This window comes from Callithrix jacchus, chromosome 14, assembly GCF_049354715.1.
Source record: "Callithrix jacchus isolate 240 chromosome 14, calJac240_pri, whole genome shotgun sequence".
Classification (NCBI taxonomy): Eukaryota; Metazoa; Chordata; class Mammalia; order Primates; family Cebidae; genus Callithrix; species Callithrix jacchus.
In genome coordinates, this window is record NC_133515.1 from 84788514 (window position 1) to 84810234 (window position 21721).

Consider the following 21721-nt stretch of genomic DNA (forward strand, 5'->3'; position numbering starts at 1 on the left):
TGCACCTTCTGTTTCAGCTCCTTTGAATTTGCTTTTGAACTCTCTTGGCTGTCCCTCAAGCACAAAACCCCTGAGATCCATCTCAAATACGCTATGTACCTGGAGGATGAGGTATGGGTGTGATTTGGACCCCGACCGCAGAGCCCTCTTGTTCCATCCCCTAGTGCACTGCTGCCTGGTGTGCAGACCCGTCTCGTGGCTGCCTGTGATGCCAGTCTCCTCATCACGCACAGCTGTCCTTCTCCCTGTAGGGTAAATTCGAAGAGGCTGAAGCTGAATTCATCAAAGCTGGTAAACCCAGGGAAGAAGTCATCATGTGAGTTACCCCATACATTCCTTAATCCTGTTTCCCCAGTCACAGTCCCAGGATCTTTCATGATTATCTTGACCTTCATTCAAACCTAGAACAAATCAGTGTTATACCCCTCAGTGACATGGCTGTTTGTCTCCCCCAATTGGGGCCTTAGTCCTATACTCATTCTCTCCTCTGTCCCCATTTGGGGGCAGGTTTGTTCATATTCAGGACGGGGAGATAGCTTAGCATGTGGCCGAGGCCCACGTGAGGTGCTTGTGGGACAGGCTCGGAGGGTGTCGGAGGAGGAGGACTTTCAGAAAGCAGAAGGGCTGCTGCTCCGGGCCTAGAGATCAGGCCTGACTCTCAATTATAATAAGGTGGGGCACTGGATTCAGGGCCATGAGGCGACGGAGACAGTCTGAGAGCCCACAGATAGCCACAGTGACCCCTGGTATGAAGAAAGATCAAGGAGATTAGTACTGGGGAGTGGGAAAGACAGGAAAGAGGAAGGAGAAGAGAGGTCTAAGGACCCAGGAGTCCGTGGACCAGGGCACCTGTGTGGCAGTGGGAAGCTGTCATGCCTGCCTCTGCCCTCTTGATACCTGGAAATCTGAGAAGGAGGCTGGATTATGGAGTGACACGCTGCAGATCTGCAAGGACTATGTGCCCGGTCAGCTGGAGGCTCTGCAGGAGGAGTATGAGCGGGAAGCTACTAAGAAGGGGGCCAGGTATGAGGCCAGAGGTCCAGCAGCAGTGGCAGGGCTGGGAGCGTCATGAGGCATGCACAGGTTAGAGCATGCCGCCCCCCCCATGCCTAGCCCCAGTGCTCTAATCTCCACAGGGGTGTGGAGGGACTTGTGGAACAAGCGCGAAACTGGGAGCAGGCTGGAGAGTACAGCCGTGCCGTGGACTGCTACCTCAGAGTGCAAGACTCTGGAAACAGCGGCCTGATGGAGAAGGGCTGGATGAAGGTGAGGGCAGCAGGCTCTTTCTGGCCCTCCTTCTTCCTAGGCCTCCATTCACACTCAGCTTCCCTTCTCACATCTGCAGCTGTCTCCTCTGTGTCTTTTCCTTTTCAATCAGGTAGCAGGAATCTGTGGAGCGCCCGCTGGATAATAGAGCCAGAACCTCTGAAGGCTGTTAAGCAGATGTAAGACAGAGCCCTGACAGCTAAAAGTTAGGGAACTTGGACTAACACATGGCTCAGTTGATATTATATCAGAGTAAAGACCAAAGTGCATGACTTAGAGTTAGGTATTATGGTGAGCAAAGAAAAGTCAAACTTGGTGTTTTCGAAGTGATTTTTACAACTTTAAAAATTGCTGGGCTGGGCACGGTGGCTCACGCCTGTAATTCCAGCACTTTGGGAGGCTGAAGCGGGTGGATCATCTGAGGTCAGAAGTTAGAGACAAGCCTGGCTAACATGGTGAAACCCCGTTTCTACTAAAAATACAAAAAATTAGCCGGGCATGGTGGCCTATGCCTGAAATCACAGCTACTCGGGCATGGTGACGCACGCCTGCAATTCCAGTTACACAGGAGACTGAGGCAGCAGAATCGCTTGAACCTTAGAGACAAAGGTTCAAGTCTCCCAACTTCAATCCTTTTTCTTTTTTGAGACGTAGTCTTCCTCTTGTTGCCCAGGTTGCAGTGAGCTGAGATTGCACCACTGCACTCTGGTTTGGGCAACAAGAGTGAAACTCCGGCTCAAAAAAAAAAACAAAAAACAAATCATGTCTTGATATGCTATCCTTTCCGACTTTGTTCCTACAGTACTGCTTAATTCATTTTCTAAAATACCATTCTGTTGGCTTCTGGTCAGCAACCTTCACAGCGATGACCCCGTGCCATCTATATATTGTCCAAAATGCTTCCATTCTCTTAATGGCCCCAGACAAGGCTTTTAGAAAGCTCTGTGATGCATTCTGGCATGTGTGGTTGCGCGCGCCTGTAGAGCCAGCTACTCGGGAAGCTGAGGCAGGAGAATCGCTTAAACCCAGTAGGCAGAGGTTGTGGTGAACTGAGATCATGCCACTGCACTCCAGCCTATGAGAAAGTGAGACTCTGTCCCAAAAAAAGAAAAAAAAAAAAAAAAAAAAAGGAAGAATGCTTTGGCCAGTTTTATTAATCTTTGTTATAGCATGAATTGATTCCTTGTACATTTTTTGTTGAGTGAATTAGCCTGGAGAATCCAGTCACGTCTGGATGACCTGACAGAGTAAATGTTCCAGATTTTGAAAATGAGACTGTAGATTCTGGGGCAGAGTGATCCTCTAAGGTCATTTAATTTCCCTCTCTGGCATCTCTTTTCTGTCCCAGTGCAATAGCAGCTAGGAAATGTGTCAAGCCTTAGATTTAGGAAACCGTATGTCTCAAATGTTCTGAGAGTACCTACTAAAAATATCCTAGTTTTCTTTAGTTTACTTGATCTTGTTTTCTAGTTTGTGGTTTGGGACATTTAACTCCATACCTGGACTTCTAGGGAGTGATTGGCTCTAGAGAAAATGCTTGTAGGGTAGAACAGGCCACTTGGAAGTCCTGCATCTTTAAAACCTTGCCTCTATACTCCCTACTTAATGACAAGCTGTCTAGCCCAATCCTAGAGGAGTCATAAAGGAGTTCTTCCCCGAGTTTGGCTGTCAGAGCAGAGCCTATGGACAGCTGCAGGAAGGGGCAGCAGATGCTACTTTGGGTGTGGCTCAGAGAAAAGACCTAAGCAGCCTGCACACTGACTGCATGCTGTCAGATATACATGTGACTACATGTGCCCATTGTGATAGCACATGAAGTCACAGCCTGGAGGCAGGAAACTCTTCAGTTGAGAAGAACATCTGGTTGAAAAATGGCACCAATTTAGGGGATGGACATCCCACTGCCGTCATGTATCAACCTTTTATTCTTATTTGTTTTTTTCATTTTGGGACTTTGGATGCTGTTTTCTGGGACTCAGAGCTGGAAGCAGGTGCCAGCCAAGATAAACTCAGAGGTAAGTGATGTAGCCCTCCCTTGAAACTCACTGGTCCCTGCTCCTAAGGCCACAGAAACTCCTATACTTTTGGGTCAGGGGAGGAACTGGATGTGGAGAGAGGGGAGCTGAGACAGTGCCCCTGGATGTCTTCCTATAGGTCACTATACATCATTTTTCCTCCGATTCATTTCTGCAGACCTTGAGCACCTATTATATATGGCAGTGTAGTAGACATTGAAGAAGAATAAAAAACTATCCCCACTTTCTAGGACCTCGAGGTGGGGGAGACAGATAGACACGTAACTTCAAGGAAAGAGAATGTGTTAAGAGTTAGATGTATACATGTTGCTAAAGACTTGGGAGGTAGACAGCATTTTGAACAAGGGGCTCTATAAACTGCCATCAGGGAGAGCTCATGTTTGAGTGTGCTTCAGAGAAAGAGTGGGATTTGGAAGGTGGTTGGGGTGAATACATTGGAAAAAAGGCATGGGAAAGGGAAGAGTATTGGATATGTCTGAGGAGAGATTGCAGTGCTATGAGGACTGCATTTGCCAATCTAGATGGAGTATAGAACAGTAAGGACTCAGAGCGAGAAAGGGTTGAGAAATTGACAGAGGTCACATTGTAGTTTTGAATGCCAGGCTGAATACTTTGTATAAATACCACTCTGTGCCGTTTGAAAGATATCAAAAATTTTAAAGCCAGGTAAAAATGTGCTTAGAGCTGTGCTTTAGAGCAATGCTTTTCAAACTTTAACATGCATATGTGTCACCTGGGGGTCTTGTTAAAAAGCAGATTCTGATGTAGTAAGGCTGGGTAGGGATTGAGTTTCTACAGTTCTAACAAGCTCCCAGGTGATGCTGCTGCCCTTCAACCGGGACCGCACTTTAAGAGTGAGGCTTTAAATACCTCCAGCAGGCTTTTATTATAGTTCTCTGGAATAGGTAGGCCATTTTAATGGTTTAGTGGGAAGAAGGGAGGAAATAAAATAAGAGCAGTATGGTGAAAAAGAGTACATAGCCAGGTGGGGGGCTCACGCCTGTAATCCCAGCACTTTGGGAGGTAGAGGCGGGTAAATCACTTAAGGTCAGGAATTCAAGACCAGCCTGGCCAATATGGTGAAACCCCGTCTCTACTAAAAATACTAAATTAGCCAGGCATGGTGGCATGCACCTATAGTCCCAGCTACTGGGGAGGCTGAAACACGAGAATCACGTGAACCCAGGAGGTGGAATTTGCAGTGAGCTGAGATCATGCCACTGCACCCCAGCTTGGGCAACAAGAAGAAATCTCCATCTAAAAAAGAGAAGAGAACATAAATTAATTCCCCAAATATTTATCCCACCCCTCTCCCCCCATTTGCACTCCTCTGTGCACTATTGATACAGCAGTAAGTGGAAGGGGTGAAAGTGTCTGCTGTCAGGGATGTGAAAGTGGAGGCGGTCCTGGGGTGAACGTTTGCATGTGGAAGGTGATGTAAAACTCCCTTGCAAAGGAGGGAGAAGGTATTGAGTCTAGTTTTCCTTATGCCAAGAGTAAGTCATAAACATTATCATCATTTTCTATGAGGACTACATTCATCACGGCATTTCCCGTGCCTAGTACACTGCCTGGCATATTAGTAAGGGCTCCGTAGTTGTTTGTGAAATAAATAAATGACTTCTCAATTCTAACCCTGAATGACTCACAAGATGATGGTGTTTTAAACAACACAGGCAACATTAGATAGGAAAAGTGGTGAATGTGGTGGGAGGCAGAAAATCAACTATTGTATTGGAAGTGCTGGTAGAATTTATGTGGAGATATTCACAGGCTGAGACCTGTGATGTTCAATATTGTATCCACTAGTCATATGTGATCATTTATATTTTTTATTTTCGAGACAGGATCTCACTGTTACCCAGGATGGAGTACAACTCATGGCTCACTGCAACCTTGAACTTCCAAGCTCAAGTGATTCTCCCATCTCAGTCTCCCGATTAGCTGAGACTACAGGCCTATGCCATTATGCCTGCCTGTTTTTCGTATTTTTTTGATAAAGACAGGGTATCGCCATGGTGCCCAGGCTGGTCTCAAACTCCTGGGCTCAAGCAATCCACACACCTCAGCCTCCCAAAGTGCTGGGGCTATAGGCATGAGTCACCACACTTGGCCATAAATTAATTAAAATTAAATAGAATTTAAAATTCAGTTTCTGCTGAGCGCGGTGGCTCACATATGTAATCCCAGCACTTTGGGAGGCTGAGATGGGTGGATCACGTGAGGCCAGAAGTTGGAGACTACCCTGTCTCTACTGAAAATACAAAAATTAGCTGGGTATGGTGGCATGTACCTGTAGTCCTAGCTAATTGGGAGGCTGAGGCAGGAGAATGACTTGAACCTGGGAGGTGAAGGCTGCAGTGAGTCAGGGTGGTGCCACTGCACTGCACTCCAGCCTGGATGACAGAGCAAGACACTGTCACAAAGATAGCATACACAGAACCCCCAAAGCTAATTGTGTCACTCTGCTAAACTAAGCACACAAAGTTTCTCTGTAACCTATTGTCTGCAGCAGCATTTTCAAACCTTTTTTGACTCTCAAACTTCTTTCACTATCATAATTTTGTCAACATCCATAGAAACTAAAGTATTTTGTCCATTTTTTTTATAATATATATTAGACACATTTTATTTTAAAACAATAATTTTATAACTGGAAAGTTATTTTAACATCATCTTAAAGTGTAAAATTCAAATGTCCACTATTTCTTCTGTAACAAGTGATGCATGACATTTAATTGACTTTTATATATATTAGTTTTGACAACTTTCATATGTGATGGTTTGCTGGATGTTTACATTGCGGACTGACTAAATCAAGTGAATTACATAGCCATCTCACTTATCTGTTTTGTGTGTGGTGGAAACATTTAAATTCTTCTCTTTTAGCAATTATGCCTATGGTTTATTTTTCTGAAGTTTTCCTTAAGGAGTTCTCTGCTTTAGGTCACAAAGATTTTCTCCTACCTTTTTTTCTCTTTTCCAGTCTTACATTTCACATTTTAGTTTTTAATATACTTAAAGTCCACCTCTATATGTGGTATTAGGAAGTGATCCAACTTTATTTTTCTCTATAGTGAGCTAGTTTTCCCATAACCATTTCTTTTTTTTTCTTTTTCTTTAACATAGAGACGGGGTTTCACCATGTTGGTCAGGTTGGTCTCGAACTCCTGACCTCGTGATCCTCTCGCCTCGACCTTCCAAAGTGCTGGGATTACAGGCGTGAGCCATCATGCCTGGCCTATTTTTTTTTTTTTTAAGACAGGGTTTCACTGTTTCGCTCAGGTTGGAGTGCAATGATACCGTCTCAGCTCACTGCAACCTACGCCTCCCAGGCTCAAGTGACCCTCCCACCTAAGCCTCCCAAGTAGCTGGGACCACAGGTGTGTGCCACCACGCCTGGCTAATTTTTTGTGGAGATGGGGTTTCCCCACATTGCCCAGGCTGGTCTGGAACTCCTGAGCTCAATCTGCACGTCTTGGCCTCTCAAAGTGCTGGGATTATACGCATTAGTCACTGTGCCCGGCTCTCGTCACTGTTTGCTAAACAATCATTTTCCCATTGATTTATGGAACTCCCTTTATTATAATAATTTGCCATGTATACATAAGTTTGCCTCTGAGCTCTCTATCTGTTCCATTGGTCTACTTGTTCCTGTTATTTCCTACAGCTTTGTCTTAGTGTTTGTATGTTTGCTGTTTGGTACAGCAAGTCACTCCCTTTGCTCTTCTTTTTAAGGTTGGTTTAGCTATTAGTAGACCTTTATTTTGTCACATTAATTTTAGAGCATTTAACAAGTTCTTGAAACATTCCAAATGAAATATGAATTGGGAATACATTAAAATATTATTTAAGCCTGAGCAATATAATGAGAGCTTGTCTCTACAAAAAATAAAAATAAAAAACATTAGCCAGGTGTGGGGTCATGCACCCATAGTCCCAGCTACTTGGGAGGCTGATGCAGGAGAATTACTTCAGCCTTGGATGTCGAGTCTGTAGTGAATCATGCCACTGCACTCCAGCCAAGGCAATAGAGCAAGACCCTGTCTCAACAAATAAATAAATAAATAGACTAAAAATATACATATATGTCTATATACAAACACATATATACATAATTTAATTTGGCTGGGCTGGTGGCTCACACCTGTAATCCTAGCACTTTGGGAGGCCAAGGCAGGTGGATCATGAGGTCAGGAGTTCAAGACCAGCTTGGCCAACATGGTGAAACCCTGTCTCTACTCAAAATACAAAAATTAGCCAGGCCTGGTGGCGCACACCTGTAGTCCCAGCTACTCGGGCAGCTGAGGCAGGAGAATTGCTTGAACCCAGGAAGCAAAGGTTGCAGTGAGCCGAGATCACACCACTGCACTCCAGCCTGGCTGACAGAGCAAGACTGCCTTAAAAAAAAATTAATTTGGGGAATAATGACATCTTTGTAATTTCAAGTTATTCCAACCAAGAACTTGGACTGTCTCTCCATTTATTATGATCATCTTCTATGTCTTTTATTAGCATTTTATAGTTTTCTACATGGAAGTCTTCTGTATTATTGGTTTACTTAACACCTTGCTACTTTTATCATTTTTTGTTGCTATTGTGAAAAATATCTTTTATTATTTTAAATAATATTTTTATAGTTTTTACTGTAGTAATGTTATTGATATTTGTAAGTCGTTCTGGTATTCAGAAATCTTGGTGAATTATTTTATTATGTCTGATAAAGAATGTCTGATAATCATTTCAAATGCTTTCATCCTTACTGGTCTACTCAAATGATCTATTCCTTCTTGCCCAACTTTGGTATCTTATTTTATTTCTAGGAATTTAACTATTTTATCAGAGTTTTCACATTATTAATATGTACTTATTCAAACAGTTTTCTTCCTCCTTCTCTTTCTTTCTTTCTCTTTTTTCTGACAGCGTCTTGCTGTGTCACTCAGGCTGGAGAGTGCAGTGGCAGGATCACAGCTCACTGCAGACTTGACCTCCTGGGCTCAAGAGATCCTCCTACCTCAACCACCCACGTATCTGGGACCACAGGCATACACCACCACACCCAGCTTTTTTTTTTTTTTTTTTTTGGGAGACTGACTCTTGCTCTGTTGCCCAGGTTGGAGTGCAATGGCATGATCTTGGCTCACTGCAACCTCCAACTCCCGGGTTCAAGTGATCTCCTGCCTCAGCCTCCTGAGTAGTTGCGATTACAGGCATGCACCACCATACCTGGCTGATTTTTGTATTTTTAGTAGAGATGGGGTTTTACCATGTTGGCCAGGCTGGTCTGGAACTCCCAACCCCAAGTGATCTGTCTGCCTTGGCTTCCCAAAGTGCTGGGATTACAGGTGTGAGCCACTGTGCCTGGCCACCCCGGCTAATTTTTTTAAATTACTTTTTATTTTTTGTAGAAACAGGGTCTCACATGTTGCCCAGGCTGGTCTCAAACTCCTGGGCATGATGGATCCTCCTGCCTCAGCCTCCCAAAATGCTGGATTATGGTCATGAGCCACTGCACCTGACCACTTCTACTTCTTTTTAATTTCCAAGGAGATTTACATTTACTTTCATCTTTTACCCTAAAGCATTACCGGCCCAGGTTCACTCCACTTTTATTTTCAGTTTGAGGGTTCCTGGCAACACAGTGGGTTTAATTAGAATGCGGAGCCAGTATGAGTATAGACTCATGGTTAAAATTCTCAGGGAAGGGTTTGTTTGTTTTCCCCACCTAGAGTACAAATTTTCTTGTGGTGGGCAGATTTTTTCCTAGCCACCTTTCCACTAAACACGAGGCACTTTGAGAATTCTGACTATTTCCCAGGGCCTCAATTCCAAATACACACTTCACATGGGCCTTGTCTTTTGCTCCCACTTTGTTGTTAACCTAAATCCCTTCTGATTGATGCTACAAATGATGTAGGGCATTGAAATATCAGATGATATGCCACTCATGTTTTTCACTTTTCTCCTTATTTTTGGCCTGTAACGATTTCCCTTACTCTTTTTTGAGAAGCTTAATTCGGTATTAAAAGGCTGCTGGGCTAGGAGTGGTGGCTCATGCCTGTAATCCCAGCTAGCACTTTGGGAGGCTGAGGCAGGCGGATAACCTGAGGTCAGGAGTTTGAGACCAGCCTGTCCAACATGGCAAAACCCCATCACTACTAAAAATACAAAAATTAGCCAGGCATGGTGCCACATGCCTATAATCCCAGCTCCTTGGGAGGCTGTGGCAGGAGAATCGGTTGAACCCAGGAGGTGGAAGTTGCAGTGAGCCGAGATCACACCACTGCACTCCAGCCTAGGTGACAGAACAAGACTCTGTCTCAAAAAAAAAACTGTTTGATTTGAAATGGTAACAAATGCTATTACTGCCTTTAAAATGACCTGGAGCATTTTGCAAAAACCTTGGGAGTTTTCCAACTATAGAATAAAATTAAAATTTTATCATTAGGCATAACCTGGCTTCCATCTACCTTGTCAGCCTAGCATCTCCCACTGCTTAGCAAAAGTGCACCTGACCTTCATGACATGCTGATCTCAGTGATGTTTCCGCTTGCCTGAAATACTCTTTCTTCACCTAAAAGTCTTATGCTGATTCTTTAAACTCCAGTAGAAATGTAACTTCTTGAGTAATTCTTCCCTTCCGTCTTAGGAAGTTAATCACTATCCTCTATATATTTATGTATGGTTATGGGTGCCAACTCTATCAATACCTCATACATGAGATGTATCAATATCTGATAACTAAAAGGTGAGATGTGCTGTCAATAAAGTCTCTAACCTAGAACATAACCTGATTTTCTTTTTGTGCTTCTATAGACTTCAAAGCACCATAGATGGAAAAAGATCCAGAAATTAACAGGTCAGAATGATTCTATCCTTTACTCTTCAGTTCCAGGTTAATGACAGACCAATTATAGGTCTGCCTTATGCCTCTAGCCTTAAATAGCAGGTGGAGGGAGGTTGGAAAGAGGATGTAAATGGAAGAAGTGTGCTTCTTCTAGTATCCCCATGTCTAAAGAGATGTATGTTAATCTGTCATAAGATTAGAAGAATAAAAAAAAAGAGCTGTATGTATACAGCTGCACGGTTCCTTTCCTCATGCTTCCTCTCCTCAGCTCCTTTTGTTCAAATCCCAAGGTATTGGGAAGGAAACTTGGTGAGATTGTAAAATGAACAAAGGGTAACTACCAAGAGTTTGGTGAGGGAAGTTTCCCTATCTTTTTTCCCCCACCATAGATACTGGATAGACTCCTTTGGAGGAAAAAATATGTATCATGGCCTCTCTTTCCCCTACTCCCACTGCTTATTACTATGATTATTCCTATGCTTCCCAATGTATATAGCTTACATTTACTGTATGATGAAGGCAGCATGTATGATGGAAGCAGTGTAGCTTTTTGAAAAATGTTGAGATGGGTTAAGTCTGAGATTTACCACTAATTAGCTTCATGATCTTGGGCATAACTTCATCTTTATTTCCTTATTTGCAAAAAAAGGGGGTTGGCTGAAATGATGTGAATAATCATGATGCTGACAGATTCTTCACCTCTTCTTCCAGATCCACAGAGGAAAGAAACCCTTGGGATGGCTTGCAGTGAAGCTAACATGACGTGGTGAGTAAAGCCTGTCTTCAGCCAATTCTACTGATAAACTCTGTGAAAGTTAAAGTAAAGTACCTGGTACCCTGTTTTCCTTCCTTCACTATGTTAACTTTCTCTTTTCTATGTTAAATCTCTTACTGTTTTCCTTACTGGTATTTTCATGAGACTTCAATTACATTGACATACCGTGTTGCATCCAGTGTTTCAGAACTCCCTGGCGACTGGACCCAAAAAAATACACTCCGGTCAATAGAGCAGAGACTTCAAAAGATCTTCCAAAACCTGGAAAGCGCAAGGTCAGGCATCGTAGTTTCTGGATGAGGACTGAAGGTGGTAGAGGTTTTAAAAAGGAGGAAGGAAGGGGAGGAAGGAGGGAGGGAAAGAGTTCATTTTGTCTGTGGAGGAAGTTCTGGGTTCAAACTGGTCAAAGGGTAATTTCTGGGTGGAATGGGAACAGTTTTCTCCCTTTGTCCTGGAAGAGGAATTCTTTCTATAAGTAACTGATGTTGGCGGAAGAAACTTTTTCCCCCCCCCCCAATTCTCCCTCAGGCCAAAAATATTTTGCATTTGAAATAGCCACTTTTTTCCTTTTCCTATTTCAATGCAACGGAAACATTTCTCCTTATTTCTTAGATTAAAGCTTACGGAACAGGATTTGCCAGAACCGCAGGATACAATTTCTACCTGTACCTCCTCTGTTCTTGTGGCTCAGAAGACTGTTTTACGCTGTTGTGACTATAAGAAAGAAGAACATTCTACTGACCACAGCATCTCCTATAGATCATGCAGTAACTCTTCTGAAAGAACAACTTGGGAATGCCAGAAGCATAGTTTATCTGTTTTCCAGTCATCTGTGTTAAAACACCAATCTGAGTTGCTGACCTCACAGTCACAGTTAGAAGATAAGAAATCTGTGACCTTAACTCCAGGACCATGCCTGAAAGGAATGAAATTTATGGAAATAACTCCAAGTCCACAGCGGGAAGGTGGGAAATCTGTGGCGATAACCTTACAGTCACAGAGAGAACATGTCAGAGCTGTGGAATTCATCCCTGATTCGGAGCTTCAAGATGTAAAATCTCTGGAGTTGACTCCAGGTTCAAGAATTCAAGATTTTAAAACTGAGGAGTTGGTCCCAGATACACAGCTGCACGATATGAAAGCTGTGAAATTAAAATTTGGGCTAAAGATGCAAGGTGAGAGGCCTATGGCTTTTGCACCAGAGCCATTGATTCAAGGGGTTAAATCTATGGAGATGCTTCAAAGGCCACAGCTACAAAGCATGAAACCTGAGGAACTGACTTCAGTCCCACAAATGCAAGATACGAAATTTGTGGAAATTACTCCATGTTTAAAGCTTCAAAGTTTAAAATCTATAAAGGAGACTAAAGATCCACATCTGCAATGTGTAAAATCTGTAAAGCTTGCACCAAGGCAGAAAAGACTGGTAGTAAAACCTGTGAATGTAACCAGAGGACAAGAGTTTGAAGAAGTAAAACCTGTGGATTTAACCCTTGAGCCAGAACAGGATGGTCAGAAATCTGTAAACTCACTAGAGCAGCAATGTGTGAATTTTGAGCAAGTAAAGAGAGGGTCTGAGTCAGAAGGAATAATGTGTTTGGAGTTAATTCCAGAGTCAAAATCTAAAGGTATAAAATCTGTAGACCTCAAGTCTGACCTACAGTCGAAAGGTATAAAATCATCTGAATTGGCTCCAGAACCAAATATGCAAGATGTAAAAGCTGAAGAGTTCAAACATGAACCACAGTTGCAAAGTCTGAAATGTCCCAAGTTGACTCCAGGACCACAGTTGCACCAAGCAAAACCTTTGGGCTCAACTGCAAAGCCACAGCTTCAAAGTGTGAAAATCATGGAGTTAAACAAAGAGCCAGAGCTTGGAAGAAGAAAATCTATTCAGTGGATAACAAGACCTGAGTTCCAAGGTGTAAAATCTGTAGGATTAAATCCTGGGCCACAATCTCGAAGTGTCAAATCTGCAAAGTTGAAACTTTCCTTACAGTTGGGAGATATGATAGCATCTAAATTGGTTCTAGCACCAAAACTTCAAGGTGCAAAACCTATGGAGTTTAACCTTGGGGCACAGTTGCAGTGTGTAAAAGCCCCTGAGTTGTCTGCTGGACCACAATTACAAAAAGGGAAAATTTTGGCTTCAGGCTCAGAGCCACAAGTTCAAGGTGTGAAAACTGTGGAGTTAAACCAAGACTCACAGCTTGGAAGTGTGAAATCAGTGCAGTGGATACCAGGACCTGAGTTCCAAGGTGTGAAACCTACAGGGTTAAATCTTGGTTCACAATCTCAAGTTGTCAAACCTGCGGAGTTGAAATCTTCCATAGAGTCAGGAGGTGTAAAGTCATCTCAACTGCCTCTAGGGCCAAAACTTCAAAGTGCAACATCTATGGAGTTTAACCTAGGGTCACAGGTGCACTGTGTGAAAGCTGCTGAGTTGTCTCAAGGACCACAGCTGCAAAAAAGGAAAAGTCCAGCATCAAGCTCAGAGCCACAACTTCAAGGTGTGAAAACTGTGGAGTTAAACCAAGACTCACGGCTTGGAAGTGCAAAATCTGTGCAGTGCATACCAGGTCCTGAGTTCCAAGATGGAAAAACTGGAGGGCTAAATCTTGGTTCACAATCTCGAGGTGTCAAACCTGCAGAGTTGAAATGCTTTGTAGAGTCAGGAGGTGTAAAATCATCTGAATTGATTCTAGGGCCAAAAATTCAAGGTGCAAAACCTGTGGAGTTTAACTATGGGCCACGGTTGCAATTTGTGAAAACTCCTAAGTTGTCCCAAGGACCACAGTTGCCGAAAGGGAAAATTCTGGCATCAACCTCAGAGCCACAGCTTCAGGGGGTAAAAACTGTGGAGTTAAACCAAGACTCACAGCTTGGAAGTGTGAAATCTGTGCAGTGGATACCAGTACCTAAGTTCCAAGGTATGAAATCTATGCTAAAATGTGGTTCACAATCTCAAGCTGTCACACCTGTAGAACTGAAAACTTCAATACAACTAAGAGATGTGAAGTCATCTGAGTTGACTCCAAGGCCAAAGCTCCACAGTGTACCACCTTTGACATCACTCCAGAAACATCAGGTGCCAGTGTTCAAAACTATTGATTTGAAATCTGGGTTACAGTTGAGAAGTGTGAAGTCATGTGGCCCAATTTCAACATCAAAGCTCTGTGATATAAAATCTATGGCATTCAAACCTGGGCTTCATTTGCAAGATGTGAAATCTTCTGAGTTGACCCCAAGACCACAGCAGCACAAAGTGAAACCCTTGCAGGCATATCCAAGAACACAGCAGCAAGATGTGAAGTCCCTAGTGTTTACACAAGAGTCACAGTTTTCAGGGGTGAAATCTGGAGTATTAAGCCAAGAGCTACAATTACAAAGTGATAAAACCGTAGCGCTCAACTTCTTACTACACTTGAAAAGCACGAAATCATCCGAGTTGGCTCAGACAAAGCTTCCAGGTACGAAATCTGAGGAGTTTAGCTCTGGGCCACAATGGCAATGTGTCAAATCTTTTAAGTTGAACCCTAAGACAAAGTCCCAAGACATGAAATTTATAGAGTTAAACCCCAGCTCACAGTTGAAAAATATCCCACATTCTGATTTGACCATGAAGACCAAGATTCAAGGTGTCAAATCTACAGACTTCAAACCTGGGCCACAGTTGCAAAGAGTGAAATCTTCTGAGTCGATATCAAAGACAAAGCTTCAAGAAGTGAAGTTAGTGGAATCCAACTCAGGTCCACAGTTGCAAGATTTGAAATCTTCTAGGTTGATCATAGGTATACAGCTTCAAGACATTAAGTCTATGGATTTCAGTTCTGGACCACATTTACAGAGTGTGAAATCATCTGAAATGATTCCAGGGGTGAAGCTTCAGGGTGTGAAACCTGTAGACTTCAAACCTAGTCCAAAGTTACAAAGTGAGAAATCTGATTTGACCCTGGGGAGAAAGTCTCCAGGTGTGAAATCTGTAGAGCTGGAATCAGGCCCACAGTTACTAGATATAAAATCTTCCAATCTGATCACAGGTATAAAGTTCAGTTCTGGACAACACTTTCAAGATATAAAATCTTCTGAGGTAACCTCAGGGACAAGGCTTCAAAGTATGAAAGCAATGTATTTCAATTCTGGACAACAGATACAAGGTGAAAAATCTTCTGAGTTGATTCAAGGAACAAACTATCAAGATGTAAAATCTGTAGAATACAACCATGGTCCAAAGTTACAAGGTGTGGCATCTTCTCAGTTAACCCCAGAGACAAAGCTTCACGGTGGGGAATCTGTGGAGTTCAACTCAGGCCCACAGTGGCAAGATGTGAAATATTGTAATTCAATCAAGGGGACAGAACTTCAAGACGTAAAATCTAAGCAGTTCAGTTCTGAATCACAATTACAAGGTACGAAATCTTCTGAAGAGATCCCAGTGACAAAGCTTCAAACAGCGAAATCTGTGGGGCTCATGCCTAGGCCAGTGCAGCAAGATGTAAAATCTTTTGAATTGTCTCTAGGTACAAAGGTACAGGATAGGACTTCGTTGGGGTTAAACTCAACCTCACAGTTACAAGATAGAAAATTATTTATGTCGACACCAGGGATACAACATCAAGGTGTGAAATCTGTAGAATTGAATCCTGGGGAAAAGTTGCAAGATATAAATTCTGGGTTGATAAAGCTTCAGACAGTGAACTCTACAGAAGGCAACCATGACCCAGAATTGCAAGTTGCACAACTCTCTGAGTTGGCCTTGGGATCAAAGATTCACAGTGTGGCACCTTCTGAGTTCAATACTGAAAAGCAGCAGCAAGATGAGAAATCTCATAAATTGAATCTGTGGCCAGACCTTCAAAGTGTTAAATCTACGGGGTTCGATCCTGGACCACATTTGCAATATAGGAAACCTTCAGAATTATGTACAGGGACAAAGCTTCAAGATGTAAAATCTATGAAATTCAATCTTCAGGAACAGTTGCAAGGTGTGAAATCTGAGTGGCACTTTGGAACAAGGCTTCAAGGTAACCAATCTTTAGATTTCAACCCTGGGCCACAGTTGCAAGGAATAAAATCTGCCAAGTTTAATCCTGGGCCTGAGCTTCAAGGTATGAAATCTAAGGTGTTCTGCCTTGGACCACATTTGCAAGATGTGAATTCTTCTGCATCCATTCCAGAGCCACCACCTCAGTGTGCAAATTCTATTGGGTGCAACCGTGGGCCATGTTTGCAAGGTGTAAATTCTTCTGCATCTATTCCAGGCCCTAAACTTCAGTGTGTAAGTTCTAATGGGTTCAACTCTAGGTCAAACTTGCAAGGTATTAATTATTCTGCATCCATTCCAGAGACACCATTTCAGGGTATAAATTCTATTGAGTATAATTCTAGGCCAGATCCACAAAGTGAGAATTCTTCCACATCCATTCTAGGGCCCAAACTTCAGTGTGTTAATCCTAATGGGTGCAACCCTGGGTCATATTTGCAAGGTGTGAATTCTTCTGCATTCACTCCAAAGCCACCACTTCCGTGTGTAAATTTTAATGGGTGCAATCCTGGGCTGCACTTGCAAGGTGTAAATTCCTCTGCACCTATTCCAGGGCCAAAACTTCAGTGTGCAAATTCTATTGGGTGCAGCCCAGGGCCACATTTGCAAGGTGTGAATTCTGCATTAATGCCACAGCCACAAGCTCTGTGTGTAAATTCTATTGGGTGCAACACAGAGCCATATTTGCAAGGTATGAAATCTCCCGAATTAACTTCAGTTTCAAAACTTCAAGGTATGAAGTGTTCTGAATCGAACCCAGGAACAGAAATTCAAAGCAAGACATCTTTGATGTTCAACCTTAGACCACATTTGCAAGATTTAAAATCTGATTTGACACCAGGGTCAAAGTTTCTACGTGTAGCACCTTTGGAATGCAACCCTGGGCCACAGGTGCAGTGTGCAAGTTCTTCTCAGTTGAATCCAGGGCTAAAGTTACGACGTGTAAATTCTATGGAGTGCAAACTTGAGCCACATTTGCAAGGTGTAAAATCAGGGTCAAAATTTCAAGTTATGAAATCTGAGTTGCATCCAGGGCCAGAGCTTCAAAGTATAAAATCTGTTATGTTCAGCTCTGTGCAACATTTACAAGATGTAAAATGTGAACTGACTTCAGGGGCAAAATTTCAAGATGTAACACCAAAGGAGTTCAACGCTGGCCCAAAGCTGCAAGGTATGAATTCTTCTGAGTTGAATTCAGAGTCAGAATTTCAAAGCATAAATTCTATCAACTTCAATCCAGGGCCACAGATACGAGACATGAAGACCTCTGAACTGAACCCTGGGTCAGAATCTCAAGGTACAAAATCTATTCTGTTCCATCCCAGACCACACTTGCATGGTGTGAAATCTTCTGAGTTAACTCCAGGGACTAAGTTTAAAGGAGTCCAATTTTGGGGGAAGCACCTTGGCTCACAGCAAGCTGTGCAACCTGCATTCACTTTGGGTCCTCAGATAAATGGTACAAAATCTGAGGTATTCTTACCAGAGCCACTGCTTAAAGATGTCAAGTCTGTGGACACAAATAAGCAGCCATTGCTTTATGATGCAAATACTGCAAAAATGATTTCAGCCTCTGAGCTGCCAGATTTAAAATATGAGGTATTTACACTAGAGCCATGTTTTCAAAAAGCAAAATCTGTGGAGTTAAAACCAGAACCATATCCTCAAGGTATGAAATCCGTGGAGTTAAAACCAGAACCATATCCTCAAGGTGTGAAATCTGTGGAGTTAAAATCAGAACCATATCCTCAAGGTGTGAAATCCGTGGAGTTAAAACCAGAACCATATCCTCAAGGTGTGAAATCCGTGGAGTTAAAACCAGAACCATATCCTCAAGGTATGAATTCTGAGGAGTTAAAACCAGAACCATATCCTCAAGGTATGAAATCCGTGGAGTTAAAACCAGAACCATATCCTCAAGGTATGAAATCCGTGGAGTTAAAACCAGAACCATATCCTCAAGGTGTGAAATCCGTGGAGTTAAAACCAGAACCATATCCTCAAGGTATGAATTCTGAGGAGTTGCATTCACACGTCAGGCAGCATAATGTAAGATCTATGCTATTTGTATCAGAGCCACTTTCTCGAGATGTGAAATCTGTGAAGCCAACTCTATGGCCACAACCTCGAAGTGTAAGTTCTTTGACATCAAGCTTTAGGTCACAATGCATTAAATCTGTGGCCTTTGCACTGAAGCCATGTTTTCAATATATAAAACCTATGGAGCTGACACCAGGGGACAAACAGCAAGGTATATATTATCAGGAGTTGACTTCAGGATGGCAAGATGTGAAATCAATGGTACCCGAGCCAACTAGGAAGTTCTCATCAGGACCAATGTTGACTACTGTCAGATTTTCAACTTTGTCTCCAGAATCACAGCATCAAGGCATGAAATCTTCAGAGTTTACTATAGAGCCAAAGTTGCAAAGTGTAAAACATGTGAAATTGTCTTCAGTCTTTTCTAAGACCCGAGAAACAAGTACATAATAAAAAATTGTTTTAAGTTCTTATAATTCTATATGTAATTATATTTCTTATAACTGTACCTTAATAATTATATCCAGACCATACATATACAGACTTTTCATTCCTTATATTTCAGAATCAAAAAAAATTAACAATATATATCAGATCTTCTTTCTCAGTCATAAACAGAGTCAAATCCTGAAGCAGAAATAGACTAAAATATCTAAAATTAATAACCCAATTATTCACTACTAATAAATATGTAATTGTTTACCTTCTGCCTCCATCCCCACATCCCTTCACTATCTGTGACCTACTGCAGGCACGTTAGATCATCCATTTCCTGCTAAATGTACAGCAAAGCCTAGTAAATCACAGGCACACAATAAATCCTTAACCAAAACAAGTGAGCAATATAATTATAATAAAATTAAAGTGATATCTATGTTCTGGTTCCAGTGAAGAGTAGGCATAGTCCATTCTGTCTCTCCCACTGAATGTAACTAAAAACCTGGACAGAATACCTGGAGCAGCTATTTGAGGACTTGGGAAATAGTAGCAGGTGGTTTAGGAAGAAAACCACAACTAGAAGTACCACTAGTCCAGCAGTGATTTTCCCAATTTTGTTTCCCTCTGATATCTCCCCTGAGCCTGGACTCAAAGGTAGCCCCAAACCCAGAACTGCAGGCTAAGTGTAGGCAGAAAGTTTTCCAAAAGAAAAATCTCTTGTTTTGGTCTGAAGCAAAGTGAAGAGGACATTTCAAATACTGGATAGAGAAAGGGAAAATTCTCTGGGTTTCTCCCCGCTTTTCCTTCTCTCTGCCCTTGCTGAGGCACTTCCATGGGATCAGCTGTGGTAACACCAGCAGCATCTAGACAGGGACCTAAAACTCCAAGAAAGCAGAACCTTGCAAGGGGTCCTACAAGCTGGGCACGGTGGCTCATGTCTGTTATCTCAGCACTTTGGGGGGCCAAAGTGGGCAGATGACTTGGGGTAAAGGAGTTCAAGACCAGTCTTGGCAACATGGTGAAACCCCGTCTCTAAAACACACACACACAAAAAAACAAATAGCTGGTCCTGGCCATGTGCGCCTGTAATCCCAGCTACTCAGGAGGCTGAGGCAGAAGAATTGCAAGAACCCAAGAGGCGGAGGTTGCCGTGGGCCGAGATTGCACCATTGCACTCCAGCCTGGGGCGACAAAGCAAGACTCTGTCTCAAAAAAAAAAAAATTAGCCAGGCATGATGGTGAGGGCCTGTAATTCCAGCTATCCAGAAGCCTGAGGCAGGAGAATTATTTGAACCCAGGAGAAAGAGATTGCAGTGATCCGAGATCACGCCACTGCACTCCAGCCTGGGCAACAGACCAAGACTCTGTCTCAAAAAAAGGAAAAAAAAAATTAGCCAGGTGTGGTGGTGTATGCCTGTAATTTTAGCTATTCGAGAGGCTGAGGCCAAGAATAGCTTGAACCTGGGAGGTGAAGGTTGCAGTAAGCGGAGATTGTACCCCTGTACTCCAGTCGGGGCAACAGAGAAAGACCCTGTCTCAAACAAACAAACAACAACAACAACAACAACAACAACAACAAAAAAAAAAAATATATATATATATATATATATGTATATGTATCTAATATACAATTCAAACTCAACATATGAAGAGTAAGGAAATCAGTAACTCACAAGAGAAAAGACAAGCTATACACAATAAACCCAAGGTGGCACAGATGTTGGAATTATCAGACAAAAGCAGCTATTGTAACTATGCTTCAAGATGTCTGGTGAATATTCTTGAAACAAATAGCTAACAGATTCTCAACAGATATACATGTGTATTTTGTGTATGTTTTATTTTCTTGTTTACACTTACATTTCTATATAAAACAAAAATGGAATAACCAGTAATATTTCCAAACGTAACATAGCAAGATAAGCGGCAGCCAAAATTCAAATCCAAGTCTTGCATCACGATAACATACTGTCTCCTGTGTTTGCAACTATTTTCTCATTTGGTCAGCCACAAAATCCAACACATATTTCTGTTGATCATCTTCTTTGATCTCTCTGCTACATCTGACATTATTAACTGTTCCCTTCACAGATGTCACAGTCCTAAACTTTTCTTTTTCCCAAAAACATTATTCTCAGTCTTCTTTGTAGATGTCTTTTTCTATGCCCATCCCTCAAATATTTTATAAACATCCACTTACCCCTTTTACTTTTCACTCCACCAAAATCTCCCTGAATAACATTATCGGCACCAAGCTTTCACCACTCACACTTTGAAGAATCAAGCAGCAGTCTACTAAAAACTATAAAAACCTGTAATCGTTGGATATCCCATAAGCATTTCAAATTTCAGTTGTCCAAAGTTGAACTTACTGCCTTCATCAAGTTAAGGCCTATACAGAAAACCGAACCTTTTTTAATTTATTGTCAATATGTTAAAAATGTATTAAAGTACTGAAAATGAACAAAAATACACTATGAACCTGGACAAGAAATAGTACACAAAAGGGTTAATATAACTGGATAATAACCAGATGAAAAACCATTTGCACACTAAAGTATTTATGGATGAAATCATGTGATGTCTGGGAGTTACTTCAAAAAATGTACAAGAGGATAGGGGTTTAAATATAGCAAGAGTGGCAATAAATTAATAATTATAGAAGCCAAATGGTGAGCACAAAGATATTCACTGTTATTGTCCACTTTTATGTACAATATTCAATATCCCATAATAAAAATCTATGAAGCAAATGAAATACATTTGACTTTACTAGCAGTTAAATATAATACATTTCAATGTGGGTTTTTTCCTGCCAATTTAAATGGCAAAAACATCACAATAATAAACACCATGAAATAGATACATGTATGAATACATACATCTGTCCAAGGAGCTAGAAAATGGATATTAGTATTTCTGGAGTGTAATTCTCTGGCTTATCAAATCTTAATTGAAAGGTGATTATTAAATCATTATGAGAATGAGTCACGCTCAGAATTGAAAAAATTATATTATTCATGCTAATAAAAATATTTTCTGATATATTCTGCAGAACAAGGAATTGTTATTTTAATATTTTAATGTGGTTGAAACATCATAAAGCATTAAACGATTACAAGTGGAGACCAAAAACTATGTCGTTTTAGTGAGGATTTCACTGATTTCCCAGATGTTCTGTACTTTAATGAAACAGAGAAAACCTGATAGTTAAAACTACTTAAGGAGGCTGGGCATGGTGGCTCACGCCTGTAATCCCAGCACTTTGGGAGACC

At 41.9% G+C, this 21721-nt stretch overlaps 2 protein-coding genes across 18 annotated transcripts in view; one reads left to right on the forward strand and one right to left on the reverse strand.

The window, feature by feature from the left end:
• The window catches only part of LOC128928117 (uncharacterized), a 179065-nt gene that overhangs the window by 132527 nt on the left and 24817 nt on the right, over positions 1 to 21721 (reverse strand). For 9 of the 17 annotated variants that reach the window (XM_078349595.1, XM_078349594.1, XM_078349588.1 and 6 more), the window contains 2 exons: positions 11090 to 11185; positions 100 to 4559 (listed from right to left, as the gene is read on the reverse strand). In XM_078349595.1, the coding sequence (XP_078205721.1) occupies positions 100 to 395 (296 nt within the window). In that variant the 5' untranslated portion in view covers positions 396 to 4559; positions 11090 to 11185. The remainder of the gene's footprint in view (positions 1 to 99; positions 4560 to 11089; positions 11186 to 21721) is intronic. The other 8 variants (XM_078349596.1, XM_078349603.1, XM_078349598.1 and 5 more) reach the window with 2 other exon arrangements.
• On the forward strand, positions 695 to 20030 carry LOC108588117 (uncharacterized). Its single transcript, XM_078350053.1, has 8 exons — positions 695 to 746; positions 861 to 1023; positions 1137 to 1266; positions 3246 to 3281; positions 10119 to 10161; positions 10861 to 10915; positions 11104 to 11199; positions 11537 to 20030. The coding sequence occupies exons 1-8, from the start codon at positions 695 to 697 to the stop codon at positions 18456 to 18458; spliced, it is 7497 nt and encodes a 2498-aa protein (XP_078206179.1). The 3' UTR covers positions 18459 to 20030.

Excerpts from the sequence above, each read along its gene's own strand:
- LOC108588117 (XM_078350053.1), top strand. The coding sequence starts at position 695 with ATGAGGCGACGGAGACAGTCTGAGAGCCCACAGATAGCCACAGTGACC. Across the intron at positions 1,267-3,245 it reads TGGAGAAGGGCTGGATGAAG|AGCTGGAAGCAGGTGCCAGC; the intron begins GTGAGGGCAGCA and ends TCTGGGACTCAG. Across the intron at positions 10,162-10,860 it reads AAAGATCCAGAAATTAACAG|ATCCACAGAGGAAAGAAACC; the intron begins GTCAGAATGATT and ends CTCTTCTTCCAG.